General features: G+C 43.1%; 1 protein-coding gene across 1 annotated transcript; it reads right to left on the bottom strand.

Annotated features, from left to right (window-relative positions):
• Positions 1-370: 370 nt before the first annotated feature.
• UBE2N (ubiquitin conjugating enzyme E2 N) lies at positions 371-22,566 on the bottom strand. Its single transcript, XM_069854204.1, has 4 exons — positions 22,448-22,566; positions 1,999-2,245; positions 1,672-1,812; positions 371-1,058 (listed from the first exon to the last, which is right to left on the bottom strand). The coding sequence occupies exons 1-4, from the start codon at positions 22,475-22,477 to the stop codon at positions 1,018-1,020; spliced, it is 459 nt and encodes a 152-aa protein (XP_069710305.1). The 5' UTR covers positions 22,478-22,566; the 3' UTR covers positions 371-1,017.
• Positions 22,567-23,576: the final 1,010 nt, after the last annotated feature.

The raw sequence follows: 23,576 nt of genomic DNA, 5'->3' as shown, positions 1-23,576 counted from the left end.
GCAGATACTAATAATTAGTGCTGTCATTTGCTCTCGACCTCCTACTTGAATGTGGTTATTTCCATTAAAATGCACATCAACACATTACTAAAATTATGGTTACAATGGTTACATCGGAGATTTGATTCTAAAAGTTACTCCAAATGCAATTTCATATTAAATTACCCAGGTAAGGTCACCCACATAACACAAGCTAATAAAAAAAAAACTCAAATAGAAGCAAAGAAAAGTCTCTTGAATTCCACCTCTTTACTGTTTAATCTGTCAGACCGGTGAAGATAAATTGTCAATTCTGGTTTCAACTTTTTTAAATACGATTGTCACATTAGAGAAATGAAAACACAGCAAAATAAACTGTACAAAGGCAAAGTAGAATAACAAAAAATATTTTACTAAGACATAAGATTTACAGGAGATTTTCCAGACAAGCCATACAAAATGGTCACAAGCTTTTTCTTGGAGGGACTTTTTCTACACTTGATAGCAGAATCACAATATTATTATAGTGAAGGTGATGGATGTTTAATGTTCCCATTTTCTGTTCAAACAATGAAGCTTGTCCATCTACAGAGTCTAAGTTAGACTGGGCTAGAGGGTATATTCTAAAGTATAACTGGTTAGCTGCTTTTTGCCAATGCAATTAGCATCACCATAAAAAGGGAGGAGGAGCCCACAAAATTAAAACAAAAAGCCCCACAGCTAACCCTGCCTACCTTCATTCACAGTGCTTATACTTAAACCGTGATGGGAAAAATGATTAAAAGCAGAGATGTGCTGCTGCTTTTAAACAATTTCACGACAATCCAGATGATACTTCTAGCCTCTGCTCATGCGGTACAATAGTGAATTAGGACAAGACACAGATTTGCTAATGTGCATTTAATCACCAAAGGACTGAAGATGTCTGGGCTTTTATTCTGTAATGTTTCTAAGACTGTGTCCATTAAATGCAAACAAAAAAAGAAGAGGTCTTGGCAGAACAGGAGAAGTGATGCACACTTGATGTTCAAAGCGCATTTAAATATTATTCATGGCATATAGCCTAGTCCATGCTCTGGCTGTAAAGAAAAAGAAACACCCAAGATTAACGATGTATTTTTCAGGTTCTATTAAAGTGATTTTAAATACTTAAAGATCACATTTAGACTGCTGCTGCAAGTATACAAAACATATCCATTCTGAGATTTTACGTGCGATTTTGAACCCCGTAGCACACAAAAGCTGACATCTGCTGAAGTGGCCCAAACTTTAGTGGATCCTAAAGTGGACAGGCATAATGTGGTAATTCTTCCGATCCATTACAGCCTGCCACAGAAGCAGGCGTGGAAGAGATGTACTCTCTGAAACTAGATAATCTGTTCCTTAAGCTTTACAGAAAAAGTAGTGGTGTGTATTTTTATTTTACCACAAGTCCTAATCACAAATGCCTGCAATTTAGGAACATGGAAACTCAAGATAAAACAGATCAAGAGAGTGCTTTTCCTCCAGCAAGCCTCACAGACTTGTCAACAGATCACTGCAGGCACATTCAGGGTGCTTGGACTATGACCGCATGCACTAGCAGTTTCTGCAAGTTGCAGATATAAAAGAAGAGGTCAGGATTTATATCCCCCAAGCAGTTGGCAATCAGCTACTTCCTGAAGCTAGGAAAAAACATGTAAGATACATCACCTGTTTCTATGGCTTGCGCTTCATTGGTCTTCCACTGCTCAGCTACATCATTTGCTAGTGGATCATCTGGATTGGGAGCGCTTAACAAAGCCTGGATGGATAGCAGAACTGTGCGTATCTGCAAAGCTGGGGACCATTTATCTGAAGAGACATTTATAGCAGCATGAAACACCATATTCATCACAGTCTACAGAAAGAACAAGTTTTCCTCTCCCAGATTAAAAAATAAGCAAGGTATTCTTTAAACAAATGAAGTCTCTTAAAAGTCAATGTACAAGTTTCTATACTTAATAACATCAAAAGAAAGAAAATAAGGGTAGCACTTACCTTTCAAAATATCTAAACATATTCTTCCCAGCTTGTCTACATTAGGGTGATAAATTTTGGTCATGAAACGTACTTTAGGAGCTGCCATTGGATATTCTTCTGGAAGGAATAGTTCAAGTTTAAATGTCCCACCCTCAAAGGGGGAATCCTGTGGACCTGCAATGACCACATGAAAATAACGTGCGTTGCTTTCATCTGGTTCTGCTTTTATCCCAGGGACTGGCTCTGCCAGCAAGCGCTGAGTTTCCTAGAAAAAAAAAGAAGAGGTGATGTAATGAATACAACCCATTTGAAATAAAAATGACCTGTACAAAGTATTTTAAAAACAAGTACTCGTTATAAGTTATTTGCCTACACCAACAGAAATTATCACATTGGACAAATACCTTAAGGCCAAAGAACATCTGCAGAAAGAAAGAAGATCAGGATGTGCTAAACTGGTACACATCTCCTCTTGGATCCCCCAGCTCCTGTAGTAGTGCCTGCTTCTACAGTACAAGGTGACAGCTAACAACTAAGCTGCCCTCAACAAATTTCTTAACTTTGAAAACTAACAGTGCGGCAGTAGTTTAATCAAAGTACTTAAAAGCACTTCAAAGAATAGCACAATAAAAATATCAAAACCATCTCCCATTTTACATTTAACAGAAAATCCCGTATGTGAAAAACCTTAAAGGGCCAATCAGGCCAATCGCTGACAGAAAGCGTTCAAGATTTATTTTCAACATAACAAGGATATGGAACTGCTGGAATGTCTCCAGAGAACAGCCACAAAGATGATCAGAGGGCTGGAGCACCTCTGCTATGAGGACAGGCTGAGAGAGTTGGGCTTGTTCAGCCTGGAGAAGAGAAGGCTCCAGGGAGACCTTATAGGCCTTTCAGTACCTGAAGAAGCTACAAGAAAGCTGGGAAGGAACTGTTTACAAAGGCCTAGAGTGATAGGATGAGGGGGAAGGGGGAAGATTTATATGAGACATTAGGAAGAAAGTCTTCAGGGAGAGTGTGGTGAGGCAGGTTGCCTAGGGAAGCTGTGAATGCTCCCTCACTTGGAAGTGCTCAAGGACAGGTTGGATGGGGCCTCTTAAGCAGCCTGATCTGGTGGGAGGTGTCCGTGTCCGTGCCCATAGCAGGGGGGTTGGAACTGGATGATCTTTAATGTCCCTTACAACACAAACCACTCTATGATTCATTCTAACAAGAGTGGCCTCATTTATTATGATGACCATTTTTACTGGAATCAGATTCAACTTTGAATTTTTCACAAGTACTACTCTGCTGCAACACTAGAGGTGTTTATAAGGATGTTTTATACATTTACACATATATATATGCGTAAACAGCTTTGATTGTTGTTCTGGTTTGAGCTAAAATAGAATAAGTTTTCTAACTTCAGCTAAGTCTTGTCTAAGTTGCTTTATTTTCTTAAAGTTAACTGCATGTTTTTCAGATAGTGTTCCTCTCTAGGAATGATAACATAGGGCACTGGTAGGCATAAAGGCCAATGCTTATACTTATTCCTATTAAAACAGGGAGCTAAATTGCTGAGTTTTAGCTGCCAAAATTGGCCAGGCCAGGGTTAAACTGTGATAGTTGTGAGCACTTCCAGCCTATATACAACCAAGTTTAAGTTACCCTAACAAACAGTAGGAGACGGGCAAGTTGTGCTGTAAAATTAGGGAAGCCTGGTTTCCCACAAAGATCTGTAATTTTTGTTGTTCAGTTCTTCTACCCACAACACTGATCCTACCACCAACACCACTGCTGTGACCACAGCTAAGAGCTGCTCATGTTCTGACCATTCACCCCACTAATGCCCTGAGAGGTCAGACTGACCACATCCTCTGCACATCCTTCCCTCTCTTCTGCTACCCCAGTTGACACATCTTATAGGAACAGCTCTGCTCTTTCTTTTTTAAACAGAAAAAAAACAAAGGGCAAAAGGGACAACAAGACAGTAGGCAAAGGCAAGAAGTCCTGACACTCATTTCCTCAGGAAACTTTAGCCCCATTTCCTGCTTTTCCTTTAGTTTGTTTTTACCTTGTACAGTTAATTTTTTCACCAACTTTGTGTGTTGGCTTTCAGAAAGAAAAATTGTCCTGTTTCTAATGAAGAAAAATGGTAACTTGTAGGTGTTAATTTATGATTCTAGTTTTGCAGCGTATTTATTCTGTGTAACTACAATAGTGTTAATACAACACAGACAGATTACCTCTACTTGGCTTAGTATGTTCTTCAACCATAACCAGACTGTTACAATACCGACATTTTGAGGAAAGAAATTCATGCAGCATTTAAGTTATATGGCTGTCTTAATGCAGTTAAAAAACAATGCACTTTATATGTACATTAGATTATTTTTTTTTGCTAAAAAAGTGAAGTCATAGTAATTAATGCCAAATCCAGTTATTCATCTCAAAACTATCAAGGTCCTACAAATCATAACACTGATGTACATATATAAACATAAAAAAAAAAATTTACCTGGTCTAATCCCTTGTTGTAACTACATATTGCCTACTTATCTGCAGAGGCATTAGCAGTCAGTGTCACTGACACACCTTACTGGAAGGACATCCAAGCTTCTTAGTGCAGTCTACTCTCATTTCTGCAAGTATATATTTTTTTAATTATATACATAATTTATAACATACTCAGAATTTGTGTTCTGCTGGCTATTTACTTGTACAGTAATTCTGTAGAAAAGCCATTGAAAATAGCGCTTAAAGATTTGGGTCAGCGTTGGGCAAGTCAGTAAGAACCTATAGATTTAGATTAGATATTAGGAAGAAATTTTTTACTGTGAGGGTGGAGAGGCATTGGCACGGGTTGTCCAGAGAAACTGTGGCTGCCCCATCCCTGGAGGTGTTCAAGGCCAGGCTGGATGAGGCTCTGAGCAACCTGGTGTGGTGGAAGGTTTCCCTGCCCATGGGTTGGAACTGGTTGATCTTTAAAGTCACTTCCAACCCAAACCATTCTGTGATTCCTGTAAATGCATAAGACATACTCCATTTCTTTCAGCAAGGTTTCAGTAAAAGCACTGTCACAGGTAAATGGGACAATCTGTATTTCCACCTATGAAGGATCACATGCTTATTACAGTTTGACTGTTTTGGCAGAAGAGACTGTGTCTTATGCCAAATACAAACTAATACATCAAGGCAACTTGAAAGTAAAAAATAACAAACTTAAGACCCAATTTTTAAAGTTTTTCACAGCTGCTACAACCTGGACTTTGCCAGATACACACTGGAAGGTAAAGCGTGGGTTTGGTTCTTACAGGCATGCTCAAATTAAAGACTTAATAAATAAGGATAACATTTTAATAGCTGGGCTGAACTTAGCAGTCCCTAGTCCCCACTCAGTCATTCTGGACCCCAAACTGCCTCCTTAGTTTTGCCAGTATGCTGACTGTAACTGTACTGGGCAGCTAATCCTGGCTTAAAATAACCCAGAATCAGCAGTTCTCTGCCAGCAGCATCAGCGCTTCTACCTGCCAGTGTAACTAAAGCAGCGAGCTGCACATTCTGCCACTAAAAACCATTTGTCAATAAACAATAAGAGAACACACAGATGAGAAAACCAATTCTTTTAGTCTAGGTATTACATTATACTGTTGGGGCTATACCACTGCTAGCATGTCATTGCGTTCAGATAGCCCTTCATGCCTCTCCATTACGTGGCCACAGTTGTCTTGCTATAAAACAGCACAGAAAAAGGGAGTGCAATGAAAAACATTTACACTGCATACAGCTACACTAGTGCTGAGGCTGCTCAGAACCCATGAAGCTCCCTGAGGATCATTAATATTAGATGAAAAATGCAGGAAAAAAATGCTCCACCACTACTGGCATAATTGAAGCTGTTTTCAAACAAAGATGAGGAGGAATACTTGCAAGAAATCTGTAAGGGAATTGGTTGAGACTCATCTTTCACACCCACCAGGCTCTGATGCAGCCGTCATGCTGACGAGGCAATCACCAGGCTAAACTCCCCCAACACATGCACACAAAATGATTAGTTGCAACTCCTGTGGCATGTATCCCTACAGTTTTATGCAAAAGCAAAAAAAAAAATCTCGGGTTCAGAAAAGGCATCTTTTTACAACAGTACAGCACAGACATGCTTGACTATGAAAAACAAGATAGATACTATTAAAAGAACATGAAATGTTTTACTTAAATACATCAACACCACTTGCTAAATTCTGTCAGCTTCTGCCTCTCCATTTTTATTTATGATAATATATTCACTGTATTTATGATAATATATCCACTGTATTTTGGGGAAACCCATGGAAAAGGTACAGAAAGGGAGAAATGAACCAAAACTTTACATTTTAAGGTCTAAGCATATCCCCCACAACATCCTTCTCTCTAAACTGGAGAGATATGGATTTGAGAGGTAGACAGTACAGTGGATAAGAGACCGGTTAGATGATCATATTCAAAGAGTAGTGGTCAATGGCTGAAAGTCCAGATGGAGATCCAAGATAAGTGACGTCCCTTAGGGGATCCCTATTGGGACAAGTACTGTTTAATATCTTCATAGATGATATTGACAGCGAGATTGAGTGCACCCTCAGCAAGTTTGCAGATGACATCAAGCTGAGTGGTGCAGTTGCCACACCAGAAGGATGGGATATCATCCAAAGGGACCTGGATAGACTGGAGAAGTGGGCCTGTGTGAACCTCAGGAGGTTCAACAAGGCCAAGTGCAAGGTCCTATACCTGGGTCAGTGCAATCCTTGATTTCAGTACAGGATGGGGGATGATTGAGAGCTGCCCTGCAGAAAAGGACTTCGGGGTGCTAATTGATGAGAAGCTCAACATGAGCCAGCACAATGTGCGCTTGCAGCCCAGAAGGCCAACCGTATCCTGGGCTGCATCAAAAGAACTGTGGCCAGCAGGCTTAAGGAGGCAATTCTGCCCCTCTATTCCTCTCTCATGAGACCCCACCTGGAGTACCGTGTCCAGCTGGTGAAGTCTCATGGGAGACAGTACTCAAGGGCAAGGGAGCCCAGGAGGGCTGGGAGCTCTTCAAAAAGGTGGTCCTAGCAGCTCAGGAGAAAGCCATCCCCGTGGTCCGGACAAAAAGCCGGCAGGGGAGAAAGCCAGCTTGGTTGAATAGAGAGATCTTGAGGGATATCAAGAAGAAGAGAAATGTTTATGGGCTCTGGAAGAAGGGACAGGCCTCTTGGGTGGACTACAGGAGGGAAGTGAGATTGTGTAGGGAAAAAATCAGAAGGGCTAAGAAATTGGATTGGCCAAGTCTGTGAAAGATAACAAAAAATCTTTCTACAAATATATAAATAATAAAAGGCGGACTAGGGAGACCATACAGTCCCTATTGGACACAGAAGGAATGACAGTAACAGGGGATGAGGAAAAGGCTGAGGTACTTAATGCCTTCTTTGCCTCAGTCTTTAGTCGTAAGGAGGGTCGTTCCGTCTGTGTACAAACCCAGGAGCTAGAGGAGCATAATGAGGCTCCCATGATCCAAGAGGAGGTGGTCAGAGCCTTGCTAGCCCGACTAGACACCCACAAGTCTATGGGGCCGGACGGGATTCACCCTAGGGTACTGAAGGAGCTGGCGGATGTGCTGGCCAAACCCCTTTCCATCATCTTCCAACAGTCCTGGAAGACTGGGGAAGTCCCACTGCACTGCAGGCTGGCTGATGTTGTGCCCATCTACAAAAAGGGCCGCAGGGAGGATCCAGGAAACTACAGGCCTGTCAGTCTGACCTCAGTGCCAGGGAAAGTCATGGAGCAGGTGATCTTGAGTGCTATCATGAAGCACATGCAAGAGAACCAGGTGATCAGGCCCAGGGTTCACAAAAGGCAGGCCTTGCCAGACTAACCTGATCGCCTTCTATGACAAAGTGACTTGGCTGCTGGATGAGGGAAAGGCTGTGGATGTGGTCTTCCTGGACTTCAGCAAAGCCTTTGACACAGTTTCTCACAGAGTTCTGCTTGAGAAACTGTCAGCCTCTGGCCTGGACAGGCGCACACTCTCCTGGGTGGAAAACTGGTTGGATGGCTGGGCCCAGAGAGTGGTGGGAAATGGTGTGAAATCCAGCTGGAGGCCAGTGACAAGTGGGGTTCCCCAGGGCTCAGTGCTGGGTCCAGCCCTGTTCAATGTCTTCATCAATGACCTGGATGAAGGCATCGAGTGCACCCTTAGCAAGTTTGTGGATGACACTAATCTGGGTGGAAGTGTTGATCTGCTGGAGGGTAGGGAGGCTCTGCAAAGGGATCTGAACAGGCTGGACCACTGGGCTGAGTCCAATGGCATGAGGTTTAACAAGGCCAAGTGCCGGGTCCTGCACTTGGGGCACAACAACCCTATGCAGTGCTACAGACTAGGAGAAGTCTGTCCAGAAAGCTGCCTGGAGGAGAGGGACCTGGGGGTGTTGGTTGACAACCGACTGAATATGAGCCAGCAGTGTGCCCAGGTGGCCAAGAAGGCCAATGGCATCTTGGCTTGGATCAGAAACGGCGTGACCAGCAGGTCCAGGGAGGTTATCCTCCCTCTGTACTCGGCACTGGTGAGACCGCTCCTCGAATCCTGTGTTCAGTTCTGGGCCCCTCACCATAAGAAGGATGTTGAGGCTCTGGAGAGAGTCCAGAGAAGAGCAATGAAGCTGGTGAAGGGGCTGGAGAACAGGCCTTATGAGGAACGGCTGAGAGAGCTGGGGTTGTTTAGCCTGGAGAAGAGGAGGCTGAGGGGTGACCTCATTGCTCTCTACAACTACCTGAAAGGAGGTTGTAGAGAGGAGGGTGCTGGCCTCTTCTCCCAAGTGCCAGGGGACAGGACAAGAGGGAATGGCCTCAAGCTCTGCCAGGGGAGATTTAGGCTGGACATTAGGAAAAAATTCTTTACAGAAAGGGTCATTGGGCACTGGAACAGGCTGCCCAGGGAGGTGGTTGAGTCACCTTCCCTGGAGGTGTTTAAGGCATGGGTGGATGAGGTGCTGAGGGATATGGTTTAGTGTTTGATAGGAACAGTTGGACTCGATGATCCGGTGGGTCTCTTCCAACCTGGTTATTCTGTGATTCTGTGATTCAGTTCTGGAATACTCAACATAAGAAGGATATGAAACTGTTGGAATGGGTCTAGAGAAGGGCTACAAAAATGATCAGAGGATTGGAACACCTCCCATTTGAGGACAGGCTGAGAGAGTTGGGCTTGCTCAGCCTGGAGAAGAGAAGGCTCTGACGAGATCTTACAGTGACCTTCCAGTACCTGAAAGAGGCCTATGGGAAAGCTGGAGAGGGACTATTCATAAAGGCTTGTGGTGATAGGACAAGAGGGAACAGGTATAAACTGGAGAGGGACAGATTTAGGCTTGAGGTAAGGAGGAATTTCTTCATCATGAGATTAGTGAGACACTGGAACAGGTTGCCAAGGGAAGTTGTGGCTGCCCCATCCCTGAGGTGTTCAAGGCCAGGTTGGATAGGTCCTTGGGTAACCTGATCTAGTGGGATGTCCCTGCCTGTGGCAGGGGGGTTGGAATGAGATGATCTTTAAGGTCCCTTTCAACCCTAACCATTCTATGATTCATATAAAGTGCTTAAACATACAAGTAGATCCAGTTCTAAGGTGATCTCGGGGACCTGACTTCCATGTTTCACAGTATAACGGTCAGTTAGAGACATGCTGACAGTAAAATCATTTGATTTGCCATAAGACTTGGAGAAATAAGTCATATTTGCACTAAGCAGTGGTCAGCACACTGGGCAGCACTTGTGCATCAGGTCAGGAAACTGAACTGCTTAAAGGTTATTTTTTTTGAAGTGTACATTACAAAAACAACCACAAACAAACAACACAAAACAAAAAGAAACCCTGTAAGCTCCCCCCCCCACCGCCGGAAGCTAGTGATGAAACATGGACTCAATCTACTAACAAGGACATGTTTAACTACACATTGATCTTTCTTTGTAATTGCATATTACTTCCCCCAAGGGTGGTTACACAATGAAAAAGTCTCTCAAACATGTTAAAATAAATAAATCATTTCTAACAAATCTTTTAACTTCCCACCTTTTTTAACTAATCAGGAAGACCAAGCACATGCAATACTTCACTTTCCAGTATCTTCTTAGGGAAAATCTCTCTAACGCTTTTTTTTAGCTAAGCAAGTGAGTTTTGTGCATTCTGTTACTTCCTCCTTTCTCTCCAAAACTGCCTATGAATCCTTCATCCAGCCTCAGCTTTCCTGTGCCTTTTATAAACTGTCAGTGGCCAAGACAGAAACCAAGCTCAGCACTCCCAAAGAAAAAGACATGATAAACTCTGATATTATATGCTGGTCGACCAGTTTATCCCAACCAAGTACACGCTATTCTCACCTGGCAAAAAAAAAACTGTCAAGAAGGATAATAAAAGCTGGGACAGCCAAATATTAACATGCTTAAGAGGGAAAAAAGATAAATTCACAGGAAACTAGGTTTTGCAGTTCTGCTGCTCACAATAAATGTTTTTACAAGGTAGCAGTTAGTTGCCTCTTCACAGGAACACAAATTTCCATCCAAATAAATGTTCCAGAAGAGCATAGCTCTCCTCCAGCATAGCGAAGGAAGTTTCACAGAAGACATTTCAGGACGTATTTTGAGCTCTAATGCATGTAATGAAGTGCCTCATGCTGCCATAGGCAGTTGTTCCCGTTTGTTATAATCTGCAGTGTTTTTAGATTAAGACCTCTTCTCACTGTTGCTTTTACCCCACGTTTTCCAATTCCAAGTTACTGTCACAATTTTCATTGACTGAAGAAAATTAATAAACCCAAAATGAAGACACATGCCAGCTCATACTTTAAAAAAACCCCAAACCAACACTGTCATTCACAACTGGTTATGCCCCCCACAATTCCATCTTTCTTATTTTTAATTAAGTGATTAAAAAACACAGAAGCATTGAAGGTGTTTTGACAAGAAAAAGCAAAGTTTTTCTTATTAACACAGGTGGCCTGAAGTAGAGTGACAGATGATACGGATAGGACAGATGGCATAGCTGACATTCTGTATAGCTATTCTTCTATAAGGACATTAAATTGAAGACTAATTTTACCCAAGGGGGGAGAAACTCTCAACCTGTTTTTACAATAACCTGCAAGGACAAGAAGCATCAGGAAGAGAGCACCGTGACCTTTAGAGGAGACCAACAGAGCAGGAGGCGGGGGCTTTTCTAGCTGCCACAGCTGAAAGGAGCCATGAAAACAGGAGAGATTAATTTGCAGATTAATGTTTCATTCTTTTGAGCTTTTCTTGGTTATCCTGCTTCCAGTGGAAGGAACTAAACAAAGATACTGAAAAGACAAACAAAGATACAGAAAAGCAGACAGAGCCACCAGGATTCTCTTGGTTCGTACACCCACAACAAGACAGAGCCCTGATTTAAGAAAGTGAACCGAATAGCCCAGGAGATGCTTCCATGCAGACATACATAAGAAATATCAATTGCCAGAGCACAAGGAGACACTAACAAGCATACAAAGAAGGAATCCATTAGAAATATACTACCATTTTAATCATGTCCAGTCTTGCAGAAGTGTTTATAAAAAGCCTCAAGTTGCCAAGGCCTCAGTCAAAACAACCAAGAAAAGATTTCTGCATGCGACATTTTTGGAAAACAAAAAGCTACTTCAGAAGTCTTAACTGCTATCAGCATAAAACGCAGGATCAAACAGTAGCATACTGGCAAATAACTACAAACGCAACACTTAAGGATGCAAGGATTCACCTGTCTGGCAGAGACCACTCCAGTTGTGAATGAAGAAATTATTGCACGGGATTAGACAATGTTTAAAGCTTCTTCATTGCTTTTTAGAAAACAGTACTATATTGTTTGCTTGGAAAAAGAAGTGCAATTCCATTCCCTGTATTGGCACTAGTTAATCACCACAAATTTCACACTGTCTGCCAAGGGATGTTGGCTACAAAAGTTAAATCATCAGTTCCTAGCACATACAAAACACGAGAAATTTAAGGCTGCTGTGCAAAGGCTACTAGAATTTAAGAAAGAAGCTTGCTTGCAAAGTCAGCACAGGCCAACTCAAAGAAGAAATCCAAGCTCCATGTTTTCAGCCAAATTTGCTTTGCTCAGTAATTCAGCTGGTTGCATGTCTTATTTTCTGACACCTCAATTTTCTTATTTCACACTCAATATTAGTGTTATACAGTTACCTATAAGAGCAAAAAATTCTACATATTAACCTACAAATTAAATACAATGCTCTAATGTGGTCTTATAGTCTACACAGTCATCAAATCCCTCAGAACAAAGGGAGCTTAGATAAATCCCAACACCTTACAAAGCCTGAACACTTCAAGCTGATAAATGAGCAGCCACTGGGGAAAGGAACAAAAAAAGCTGTCCTGCCTTTCCACTTCAGCCTATTATGCACCTTCACTTTTGCCTGTATAGCTGTCTCTCAACCTCATGGTGAAATACAGCACATAGCCAATCTTGAATTAAAAAAAAAAAAAAAAAAAGAAGGAAAATAGAATCATGCAAGACAGGAGAGTCCCTGGTGCAGTTTTACTATGTTACATAAACAGCTGTGCCAACAAAAGGGAGGATGCAAACACATGCGATTAAAAGGACAAGAGAACAGACTGCTCCTTTTGGTGAAAGGGCTGGTTTAAAGAGTTGAGACTGCAGCATTAATCACAGCGAGATACTAGTGTAACAGATTACTATTCTGTAACAAACCCAGAAATGAAAGGCAGAGGCTACCTCCTTCTTCCAAAGGAAGAAGCTTAGCTAACAAGAGGGCTGACTTCAGTAACTGATGGCAAATGCTTAAGTCAAGCCTTCATCCATCTATAAAAGCCTTAAACACCAAAGACTGTGTATCTTCTTACTTGCTATAAACAGTTATCTAGCAACCTTTTACAGCGCTGAGACTACAGAAAGACATCCTTGTGACTAGCAGCTTTGTGGTAGCACCTTAAAAAGAGAGATAACATCATTAAGACTTTCAGAGGTCAACAGAGCTGTGATAAAATTATTCTGAAACTTCAAAACAGAAACATTAATAAGGCCTCTTATGCAAAGAGAAAAATGTTGCAAGTCTTAGAGCTGCTAAATGTTTAAAATGGTACAATACCACATCTTTATACAAAGGTCTCAGGGGAATGATTCTTCCCTTGTATTTTCAGCAGCACACTTACTAGCTCGATTCTCTATGCAGTAGTCAAGTAATTCACCTTCAGCATCACCTACTAAAATGGAGATTACACCCCTACAACTCTGTCAGGCCAAGGCAAGGTAAAAGCCCTCTCTAATCTAGCTCAGACACTGAAAAAAATTATCCACCTTTACCTGTAGGTTCAACTAACCATAGGTGGCTTTATTTTGAACAGATCAGGAAAGTCAGATGACAGATAAGTATCTTTGTCTCAATAACACTTAATCCACAACAGGAATTCAAGCTCACAGCTCAGCCCCCAGGACTTATTGCTGCCCCCTTGCCAAAAATCACCATCCCACAAAAGTACTGAGAAAGTAAACCCTCCTGGAATATCCCAATTCAATTCAGGAAAGGTGAGTTGGGCTCTCATATCTAGATCTTTAACCCCAAAACTGTTGACTGACAGCATACAAACTCTGCTGCCATCTAGCAGAGGACAGTAACTGCCAACAGAAACTGATGAATGGTTGGTTGGGTGGTTAGTATTGGCTGTGAGTAAAGGCATCTTCTGTCAGTACAAATTAATGAAACCTGCACATCTCTTGATACATTTCTTCTATAGATGCTGCAAGCAAGGATTTCCAAACAGCTGCTCAAAAAACAAACTCTTTTGATAGCCTGGGCTATTTATAAAAGGAACAGTAAGATGCAACACTGCACAAATAATCCCAAGATAGCCTAAAAGTTAAAGTTAGTTACTGGTAAAATGAAAGAGGCATCCAGATTGAAAGAAATACCCATCAGCTGACCTCACTTCTTCAGGACATAAAACTTGTATTTGGTGGGGTCCAAGTGGACTGCATAACCATATGGCCATATGTATGGGGTGTACATGTCAAGGTGTTGGCAGCAGGAGGGCTCCAGGGGCAACCTCTGTGGGAAAAGGCCAGGGGCTGCCTCATGCCAGACATGGCCAGCTCCACCAGACCTGTCGTAGGGAACAGCCGAGCCCATCAGCCAAGCTGGTGGCACACCTGAGAAAATGTATTTAAGAGATTACAGAAAACATGCACAGAGAGAATATTGGGGGGGAAATGTGTGAGCAAAACTAGTGTGACGATGAGGTCAGAGAAGAAGGGTGAGGAGGTGCTCCAGGCACTGGAGCAGAGATTCACTTTAGCCCACAGAGGACCACAGTGGAGCAGACATCCACACTGCAACCCATAGAGAGTACTACGCTGGAGCACTGGAAAAGCATGAGGAAGGAGGACAGCAGCAGAAACGAGCCCCCATTCCCTATCCCCCTGCACCCACCAGAGAGTAAGTTAAAGCTCCACCACAGGAGAGGTAAAGAGGGACAAAGGTGTTGACTCAATTTTGTCTTTGTTTCTCACCATCCAACTCCCATTTTACTTCGCAATAAATTAATTCATTTTCCCCAAGTCAAGTCTGTTTTGTCCCTGATGGTAAGTGATCTCACTGCCTCTGTCTTGATCCATGAGCTTTTCCATCTTACTTTCTCATCTTCTGTCTGGTAGAGGTGGAAGAGTGAGAGAGCAGCAGGGTGGGCAGCTGGCCAAAGTCAACCCACTACAGCATAAATCACAAGGTAACCTTTTAATCCAAAATGCATTTTAACTGTCGTATCCAGAAGCACTTTTAAAAAGGGTGTGGTAGAACTGTTTTAGACTCCGCAGATGATATTGCAAATTAGAGTTGTTCAAAAAGAGATGATAGACTTAAAACAAAAGCCACTGGCTCCATTTTCTGCTATAGTTGAAATGATATGTGGAAGGTACCACACACACCAATTTATGTGGGAGAGGATGTGCTAAGGAAAGAGAGATATCTTTCAGTTTAACTGATTGCCCATTGATTTCTTCAATATTTGGTTCTTAGGAGTGATCAGACATTTGCTGCCAAGTCCTCCAGGAAGATTTCTAAAGCAGATGAAAAGTCACTACCAGTAACGAAAAAGGAAGAGAGCTGGGTTTTTTGGGTTTGTTTTGGTTTTAATTTTTTTTTTTAAATATCACACCTAAGTTGCACTAATTTTTGGTGATTGAGAGTAGAAGTCCCTCATCTCACTCTTCATTGGCTTCAGCCGTTGAGTTTACAATTGAGTCAAATTGCTTTTCTTCCCACCATTTCAGTGTGGTTCTTTTGATAAGCTTCACTCACACCTATAACTACCCCCACCTTTTCCTTTCCTCATAAAACAAGCATTTGCCTGCGTGGGAAGCCCTAACTTCTCAGTAGCAGTGCTAATGCGTAGTCACCTTTCCACATACCCCTTTCATCAGTTCAAGCATTTATAAGTCAAACAGCGAATGAGATCATACAACTGATTTGGCTTAAGAAATAAGCTTTACTGCAGTGTTCAGAGCCAAATCAGTCCCTCAGTCCAAGTTTAATGCAAGAGCACAAAAATTTTTGTACCAGTGCAGGCCAGGCTAAGACTGTTTATACAGTGAGGCTGCTCAACATGAACCACAGGAAAATCACCTCGACAACTTCTGGTGAATCTAACTTAATCAGGTGGTAACTTTTCCACCTCGTGCTGGCTTTCTGCACAAACCACAGAAGTACAACACTCAAATTAGCATTTTAATTCAGACTACAGACAGTATACATTTGTTTAATATTTTTATTCTGATTGAAGAAAATCCTTACCAGCTACCAGTGCCATTATCTTCCAACTACATCTAATAGTTTGGATGAGTTTTAGGTATGAATTACAAGCTAAAGGTTTTAGCTGCATAGGGTAAAACTTAAAGCAGCACCTTGGCACATGGACAAATTACAACTACTTGCCAAATGACAATTCTTTCCTGTTCTGTCACAGTGGGATAAGGGGGAAGATCACACTGATCTCCTTCACCAAGAACTGATAAATTGCACACAAGGAGGTAAACCGCATGCATGTTTTCACTTTTATTTTTGAGGGTGAGGTAGCAGGAGAAAGTGAAACATATCAGTCAAAACTGTCTTCTACATATAACGGTAAAGTTGCCTCAGAAAACCAGACATACTTGATTCAAAAACTTTATAACAGCACATCACATTTTGGCACAAATTCTTCCAGGGTCTATCAATTTATTAGGTACAATTATGTAAAGAACTGGCTATATCTAGCATTACTGTAAATAAATTGGTTACCTAAGCAGATATATTGTCAGAAAGATTTTAGAACATTTATATTAAAGTTGCATCACCATAAAACAACTACATTGGAGAAAGTCTTCTGAAAATAATGTCTGCCTTTTAGGAAAAGAAGAAATAGCAACAAAGCCCATTAAACTGTAAAGGTCAAACATCATAAATAGAAGGCTGCACCTGTAGCTTCCAGTAGCTGGCCTCCACACGAATTCTTCTCTTCCCTGCTATATAATCCCCAGGTGTCAGCATCCCACATCTCCACTTCCAGAACTCATTACTGGGCTAATGTCTCTGTACACTAATGCCTCCCCCACCCTGTGGGTTCCTAGACCCCATCAACAGCCTCAACTGTATCTACCCCCAAAACAGGGCACAAAAAGTGTTTTGAGTGCCACGATGTCGAATTTGTCTGCTGTAAAAAAAGAAAGAACAGAGGTACAACAGATTTGAAAACCATTAATCAGTACGCAATCCACGGACAACTGTCCAGCAACTTGAAACTACAGCTCTGCTACGTCAGTACTGTGAACTCCCTACTGCTCACAATCTCTGTTCATGCAGCTTTGGTTTCTCCAGTTCCCACTGCCACACAAACAATTCTAACCACTGCAAAATCCCTTACTGAGAGATGAAGAAGATGAAGACAAATATACTCCAGGTTTTTCCCAAGGAAAAAAAAAAAACAAAAAACCCAACACCAATAGAATCTACCCACTCTTGGAAGAAGATCTTGTTACCAAACAGTAACGTGAAGAGGGGCACTTTTAAGGACAGCACCACTCTCCCCTGAGAATGACCTCATTCTCAAATTTTCCACAGCAGATTACAGGATTTTGGAACTGTGAAACCGAGATCCTACGCAAATTCCTAGAGGATTATCTATGCACTAGCACAGATCAAGCTTTTCATGGTGCATCTCCAGCTATAGTAAACTGAGGCATAAGTAAATTCACTAAGCTAATAGCGTAAACCATCCCTGCAGTTCCACTGATGGAGTACACTTGCAATAGCACCTTGCACTAATATACAGTGCAGAGTCACTTATCAATGTGTGGTTAAAATGAACCAATCATTCATACAGAACTTCTGTCCAAAATTCACCACTTGCTTCTCACTATTAACCCATGAGTCACATGGAACTACAAAAAAGTGCTTTTGTCTTGTACTATTGCACAAAACAAATGACAATACACTGAAAGCTGAGTAAAAGTAACAGATGAGTACAGCATAAAACTGCATGCAAAGCAATAAAAAGTCATTAGCATCAGTACTTAGAAAGCTCAGTGCACTTACTATAGATCTGGACCTGAAAGTTGCTCAAGTATTATACAAGAAGGTGGTGTAAACAAGATTTTTGCCTCTAGTTGGATTACTTGCTGTTTTTTCCTCAGTTTTCGTTCTCAACTCACTACTGAAAGCTGCTTTAAGGAAAAGACTATGAAAAATTATCAGTGTCCTCTTTAAGACATTTTTTAAGGCTCCATGTTTTCCTTTTAAAACTGGTACTTTGGTCTAACTTGAAAGTTTTCCTATCCTCTGGGCCCAAGCCTCCTTTTCAGCCTCCCTCCTACAATTCCACAAAAGACCTGTCCAGACAAACTTCAGGCTTCCAATAGCTGCCTATACACCCCCCATTACCACAGCCAGCCTATGCTGTATCAGTAACCTCACAAGAAGACTCAAAGAGGGTCAAAAAGTAGCTCATGTATTATCTTTCTGCATTTGTTTGGAGGCAGGAGAAGGTGCTTAACAAGAACAGGACAAAAGAACCCTCTTCTTAACAAGAACAGGGCAAAAGAATGGTGGTTTTCTATGCCACCATTCAAACAAATGCAAAATACCACAAAAAAAAAAAAGTATTAAGTTTACCTCCAGCCTTTTTTTTTTTTTTAATCCAGGAACTGAAAAGGCCACAAATGTCAGAAACAGAGACAAATTTTCACGTGGAGACACATTAACGCTCCAGAAGCCCATAGCTTCCAAGACAAAGCATAAAACTTGAAGTTGGCTACCAGTGACACTGTTTAAGAACTTCTAGAACACTTCAGAAACTGCTGACTAAATACTTGATTTATATTTTACAGCATATGTAAAGCTGATATATTGACCTACAGTATAGAACGCTGTAGGAGCCCATCATGTCATACACCACAATTATCCCCACAGAACCTCCCAGAAATTTCACATCTTGAGGTAACATTTTATAATTCAGCAGTCCAAACGTTACCCAGATTCTCAAGAAATACTGCAAGCAGATGCTCACTGGCAGCAATGTGGAAATCGTTTCTCACAGCGAATAGCAAGGAAGGAATACCTCAGACAACACCACACAACCATACAGCGGAGGAACTCAAAGCCTCAGTAATTCAACACTGATAAATTCGTTAATAAGAAAAACTGAAAGGGTCTTCATATGCTTTGTTTCACGATAGAAGCAGGTGCAGTGACTGCAACACACATGCTACTAACAACTGGCTACAGAGTTAACACATAGACCTGGACATCAAATCATGAATGATGACCTCACTGCAGTAGTGAAAACAGCAGAAAAAACCTTCAAAAACATGACACGAGGCAGCATTGCCCACCCCATTCAGATCTACCCACTGCACTCGACACAGCAATGAGGTGGTTTGAATGTCAGCCAAAAAAAAAATACCAGATGCAATTCAACTCCTTACTCGACTGGAGCTACGTGACTTTGCAACACTAGAGAGAATGGGTGTAATAAGGTGCTTGAAAATAAAAACCACTGGGCTTATTTATCGTGTATATTGCAAAAGCTCACTTTTTAATACGGTGCAGTAGGAAAAAAGTTTACAGCATCAAAAGCACACACCTCTGTAAACGTGCCATACCATATTTTTATTTTAGCTTACATTAATAGATTTTCTGGTTAAGGTGATTCTCAGAGGCCTCTGGTTTGTTTGGGCTACTGAAGAAAATCACAATACATCCTCCCTATTCACAAGGCAGAAGGTTTCCCAACTTCAATTACATCTTTAAAGACTCAAAACTGTATCATCATTTTCTACTCACCATTTGTGAATTGCTAGGTCACTAAGTCACAACTCTAAAGCAAGTCACCTCTTGAACTTACAGATCATTCCACCCCCATTTGTTAAAGTCTGTTTCTATGCAACCTGAGGACAGCAAACCAGGACTAATTCTCCATCTTCTCTAACTGCTCTGCAACATCTATACTGTCACCTTTCAATTCAATTTGGTGAAAGTACTGGAAACACAGAGCTCTCTACTGAGACAAGGAAAGCTACTGCTTTCCTGCTGGGCTGGATGACAGCCTGCCCACAGCAAAGAAGCAGGCTGAGAAGTACAGGGCCGACAGTCAACCTGAGAGCCAGGCCATCTGCCAGCAGTCAGTCAGTCAGTCAAGACAAGGAACACCAACTGCATTTTGAGTGGTTCGCTAGATTCTGGACTTCACCACAGTCCAAATATACATTCCTATCCTCAATCAGCCATCAACAGAGTCATTCAGATAACAACACAAAGAGTACATGTGGATCAAAGGGAAACAGTCTTTCCTAACAGTAATCTAAGCCATTTACTTATCAAATTTACTACTGTGCATAAAGAAGATTAGATCACCTTTTTATTGGAGTTATTTCACCTTTCTATGGCTCTTTCCTCTCTCTCTTCCATCTCCTTTCTTGATCTTTGAAATTCTCTCCAACAGTAGAGTTCACTCCCTCCCTTCCTTCTAAAGCAACCAGCAATAAGAAATTTAACATCAAGTCTGGCGGACAGAAAAGGTTAAAACAATTCTCACACAAGACTCCTGAACACTCCAATAGGCATACTTCTAGGTCTCCACCTCTGCAGCTGTGATATTTCAAAATATGACTTTGCACATTTTTGAGGCTGTAGTAAAAAGTCAGATTCAAGTCCCAGACCATTCATACATCTGGCAACCTAATGCCCGCAGCATGGGAGCTAGAGAATCGGTCACCTAACGCAACCAGTCCAAGATTTAAAAGCTCCAGACTGGCCACATACAACTTACAATGCATACATGGAAATACACAACCCACTGCACGCACCCCTCTATAACAGGTAATAATCCAGAAAACTCTAAAGGGGATCCTCCAGAGGAAATCTGAGTTTCTAAATCTCTTTTCTGCTACCTTCCACCTCTCCTCTCCAGGAGGTGAAGAAACATTCCCGTGCCATCACATATCTTTGAAATAAGTCATATGAACTGCTCCAGAATTTTTCTAGAAAAGCATAAGAAAAACCCAAAGTGCCAAAGAGGAACTATATGCACCAGCTTATGAGTTGGTATGCTTCTCGGTCGTATTGAGGGGAATTGTCAAGAGTTATTGAAGAAATTTAACACGGACACCACCCTCATGACTGAGCTCCTACCACATGTCCAGGATGAATACCAGCTCCACCGTACTATGAAACAGTGTTTCCTCTCACACATGAAATATATTCAGCTTCGCATGGTGTGCGCTAAGGTAGCTGGATGAGCATCAAAGTCACTTGGTAAGATTTGTCTTTGCTATTTTCACTGCTTACAGTTCTGAGCAGTAATCATAGTCTAGTCTGCTTCACACAAGATAAATGCTTCTCCCACCTTGTTTTTACCTTGCCTCCCCTATCGCCTATTTAATAGCTTGACTTTTCTCAGAAAAGCCATTTATTTTCTCAAACACTACTCAACATCGTATTCTACGTTCAGGTGTTTTACAGGCATTTTTCCAGCATTCTGTGCTCAAGCAAGACAGCTTCACAGTCATAAGTTATTTATGACATTCATTCATTTTAGCGAGTACAAGCATGCTGTTATTCCCTACGAAAGCTAACAAACCTTACTGGAATCATTTAGTAACTTTTGTAAAGGGAGCAATCACCAGTTTGAGGGCTTCAATTCACATCACTGCAAATCAAGAGGGAGGGGGCAGCCCAGCACAAAAATCCACACTAGCTACAGGACCAAACTATGAAATGGACTCAAGGGCAATTCAATGCATCTATCCATCTCTCCGCCGAGTGACTCCAAATCATTCAAGTCTTAGGCTCAAATTGGGCTTCAAGGCTCAGCTGAAGACACCTCAACACTGAGAGCCCTTGGTAAATTAAAGTCGAAGCATAGCATTGAAACGCCAACACAAACACACTCATACCACAAGGACTTACAGCTCAGCACACGTAGCAGCAACTACGCTGGCTTAGTGCATACCAGTCTCATGCCCCCAAAACACAACCCCAACCCAGGTTTAACCACTCGCTATGTTTTGTCCCTCCTGGCACAGTGGGAGGGCCGCACCATCACCAGACTCCCCCAGCCAAAGCATGGCCTCTGTACATTGTGCTTGCCAGCACCAGAATACTGTAAATAGAGGCATTAAAGGAGAACAAGAGCCACACTTTCTTTACTCCATCATCCCACTAGACATTGTTTGTAGGATGAAGAGTAAATAACAACAAAAATGCCCTTGAGGATGTTCTAGTCCATGCTAAATAGTGTAAAATACTTTCTTGCTTCCTGATCTGTTAGACATACAGACATCTGAGCCAAGGCACGCTTCTTCCTTCCAGATGCCAAGCCTTGCATTTATTATGTGGATGGTGGTCTGCTTGTTATCTGTTTCATCATTCTCTTTTTTTTTTTTTTTTGTGTCTGAGTGGCTGCGACTGAGATTTTCACACGCTGGGAGTAACGTTTTGCCGCCTTTTTCCCAAGACCACTGGCTAATATTGCCGTGTTACAGTTCTGCAAAACAAGTCAGCTGGCCGAACAGTAGCAATTTAGCGAGTCTTGTGAGAGCCGAGGGTCACGTTTAGCTACGCCGGGGCCCGGCCGGGGGTGCCGCCCGCTCGCCGAACGGGGCCGGGGGCGCGCAGGCACCGGGCGGGCAGCACCCGCGGAGGCCGGGGGGCGCCGTTCCCGAGGAAAACGCCCTCCCGTCCCCTCCCGCCACTCCCAGCCCCAGGAAGCGGCTGGGTCGCCAGGCCCCACGCCCGGCGGGGAAGGGGAGGCCCGGGAGCGGCGCTGCCCCCGCGCGGCCGCGGCTCCCGCGCACCGGAAGCGGCCCCGGGCCCGGCCCAGGCCCGATCCCCGCACGCCTCCCCGGACCCGGCCCGGGACGCCGCTCGGGCCCGCGCCGGGGCGGAGGGCGGGGGGGTACCTTGATGATCCTGCGGGGCAGCCCGGCCATCTTGTCTCGTCGCGGTGCAGCCTCGCCTCCGCCCGCGGCTCGCGCACTGCCGGAAGTAGCCCGCGCCGCGCTTCCGGTGGCACCGCCCTCCGGCGGGGCACGCCGGGAAATGTTGTCCCCGCCGGCCCCTCCTGTTGGGGGGTGGCGAGGCTGGGCCCACGGGCCGAGGCCAGCGGGAGGGGGCAATGGGGCCGAGTGCAGGGACCTGCGCCTGGGACACAACCCCCTGCAGCTACGGGCTTGGGGAAGAGGGGCTGGAAAGCTGCCTGGCAGAGAAGGGCCTGGGGGTGCTGGTTGACAGCCATGAACATGAGCCAGCAGTGTGCCCAGGTGGCCAAGAAGGCCAATGGCATCTTGGCTTGTATCAGAAATGATGTGGCCAGCAGGACTGGGGAGGTTATTCTCCCCCTGCACTTGGCACTGGTGAGGTTACATCTCGAATTCTGTGTTCAGTTCTGGGCCCCTCACTACAAGAAGGACGGTTAAGCACTGGAGCGAGTCCAGAGAAGGGTGACGAAGCTGGTCAGGGGCCTAGAGCACAAGTTTTATGAGGAGCAGCTGAGGGAGATGCAGTTGTTTAGACCAGAGAAAAGGAGGCTGAGGGGGGACCTTATCCCTGTCTACAATTACCTGAAAGGAAGTTGAAGCAAGGTGGATGTTGGTCTCTCCTCCAAGTAACAAGTGATAGGATGAGAAGAAAGGGCCTCATGTTGCACCAGGAAAGGTTCAGATTATATATCAGGAAAAAAATCTTAACCTAAAGGGTTCTCAGGCCCTGGAAGAGGATGCCCAGAGAAAATGGTTGACTCACCACCACCAAAGGCATTTAAAAGATGGGTAGACGAGATGCTCAGAGATAGGGTTTAATAGTGTACTGGTATTGTTGGACTCAATGATCTCAGAGATCTTTTCTAAACAAATAATTGTATGATTCTATAATCATAATCAGGCAGCCTGCAGGCTGAAGAGGGGTGTTGGCTTATGCAAGTCCCCCAGAAGAAGCAGGCAGCAGCCTTCTTGGCTACCTCAGTATGAGCTGGCAGAGCCCAGCTGCTGGCAGGCCCCCTTGTTTGCCCCCTCTGTGAGTCACACCAGCTAT

The sequence above is a fragment of the Phaenicophaeus curvirostris genome, chromosome 1 (genome assembly GCF_032191515.1).
Source record: "Phaenicophaeus curvirostris isolate KB17595 chromosome 1, BPBGC_Pcur_1.0, whole genome shotgun sequence".
NCBI classification, from domain to species: Eukaryota; Metazoa; Chordata; class Aves; order Cuculiformes; family Cuculidae; genus Phaenicophaeus; species Phaenicophaeus curvirostris.
The sequence above is the reverse complement of the archived record's forward strand: the minus strand, read 5'-3'. Positions and strand labels throughout refer to the sequence as shown.

Coding starts and splice junctions, on each gene's coding strand:
- UBE2N (XM_069854204.1), bottom strand. CDS start 22,477: ATGGCCGGGCTGCCCCGCAGGATCATCAAG. Junction 2,246..22,447: donor TGCCCCGCAGGATCATCAAG/GTACCCCCCCGC, acceptor TTTTTTTTCTAG/GAAACTCAGCGCTTGCTGGC. Junction 1,813..1,998: donor ATGTTTAGATATTTTGAAAG/GTAAGTGCTACC, acceptor ATGTCTCTTCAG/ATAAATGGTCCCCAGCTTTG.